This window comes from Lolium perenne, chromosome 3 (genome assembly GCF_019359855.2).
Source record: "Lolium perenne isolate Kyuss_39 chromosome 3, Kyuss_2.0, whole genome shotgun sequence".
Classification (NCBI taxonomy): domain Eukaryota; kingdom Viridiplantae; phylum Streptophyta; class Magnoliopsida; order Poales; family Poaceae; genus Lolium; species Lolium perenne.
In genome coordinates this window covers 118551255-118552390 of record NC_067246.2, presented here as the reverse complement: position 1 = coordinate 118552390, position 1136 = coordinate 118551255, and the positions used below count along the sequence as shown (strand labels likewise).

Genomic DNA, 1136 nt, shown 5'->3' with positions numbered 1-1136 from the left:
CGGAGAGGAGCTGGCAAAGCCACGTGCACTCAGCCACAGCGTTAGCCACGACGCGGTACTCGGCCTCAACACTGGAGCGAGACACGGTGGGCTGCCTCTTGGAGGACCAAGAGACGAGCGACGAGCCGAGGTAGACACAATAGCTGCTGGTGGAGCGTCGCGTGTCCGGGCAGCCCGCGCAGTCCGCGTTCGAGTAGGCAACGAGGTCGGTCGACGTCGAGGGCGAAGCATGCAGCGACAGGCCGTAGCCCATGGTACCACATATGTACCGGAGAATCCGCTTCACCGCGGCTCAATGAGCATCCCGAGGATCATGCATATGCAAGCACACCTGCTGCACAACGTACTGGAGCTCCGGACGTGTCAACGTCAAGTACTGGAGAGCACCGACGATGGAGCGGTAGAACGGCGCGTCGGAAGCCAGCGACCCATCAGTGGCCGAAAGCTTGGCCTTCGTGTCGACAGGAGTAGGTGCATGGTTGCAGTTAAGCATCCCTGCACGCTCGAGAAGCTCATGGGCATACTTCCGCTGATGAAGGAAGAACCCGTCCGCACGCCGGACAACCTCAATGCCGAGGAAGTAGTGGAGCGAGCCGAGGTCCTTCAATGCGAACTCAGCGCGAAGACTGTCGGTGAGCTGTCGAAGACGACCAGCGGTGGAGGCCGTCAAGATGATGTCGTCGATGTACAGTAGCAGGTAGGCCATGTCGTTGCCGGTCCAGTAGACGAACAACGACGCATCGGAACGCGTGGAGCGGAAGCCGAGCTGATGCAGGAAGCCGACGATGCGCTAGTACCACGCGCGGGGCGCCTGCTTCAGTCCATACAAGGACCGAGAGAGCAAGCACACGTCATCAGGGCGCTCGGCGTCGACGAAGCCGATGGGCTGCTGGCAGTACACCTGCTCCGACAGATGGTCATGGAGGAAGGAGTTGGAAACGTCCATCTGATTCACCGGCCACGCGCGAGAGGCGGCGAGGTGAAACACCGTGCGGATCGTGCCCGGTTTGACAACCGGGGCAAACGTGTCCGTGAAGTCGACACCAGCGCGTTGCCCAAAGCTGCGCACGACCCAGCGCGCCTTGTAGCGCTCAAGAGTACCATCGGAGCCGAGCTTGTGCTTGAAGACCCATTTG

The 1136-nt window shown here is 61.1% G+C and overlaps 1 protein-coding gene across 1 annotated transcript; it reads right to left on the bottom strand.

Moving 5' to 3' along the window:
- Positions 1-292: 292 nt before the first annotated feature.
- LOC127339558 (uncharacterized mitochondrial protein AtMg00810-like) lies at positions 293-706 on the bottom strand. Its single transcript, XM_051365396.1, has one exon. The coding sequence runs from the start codon at positions 704-706 to the stop codon at positions 293-295; it is 414 nt and encodes a 137-aa protein (XP_051221356.1).
- Positions 707-1136: the final 430 nt, after the last annotated feature.

Bases quoted from the DNA above. Each gene is read 5' to 3' on its own strand.
- LOC127339558 (XM_051365396.1), bottom strand. From the start codon at position 706: ATGGCCTACCTGCTACTGTACATCGACGACATCATCTTGACGGCCTCC.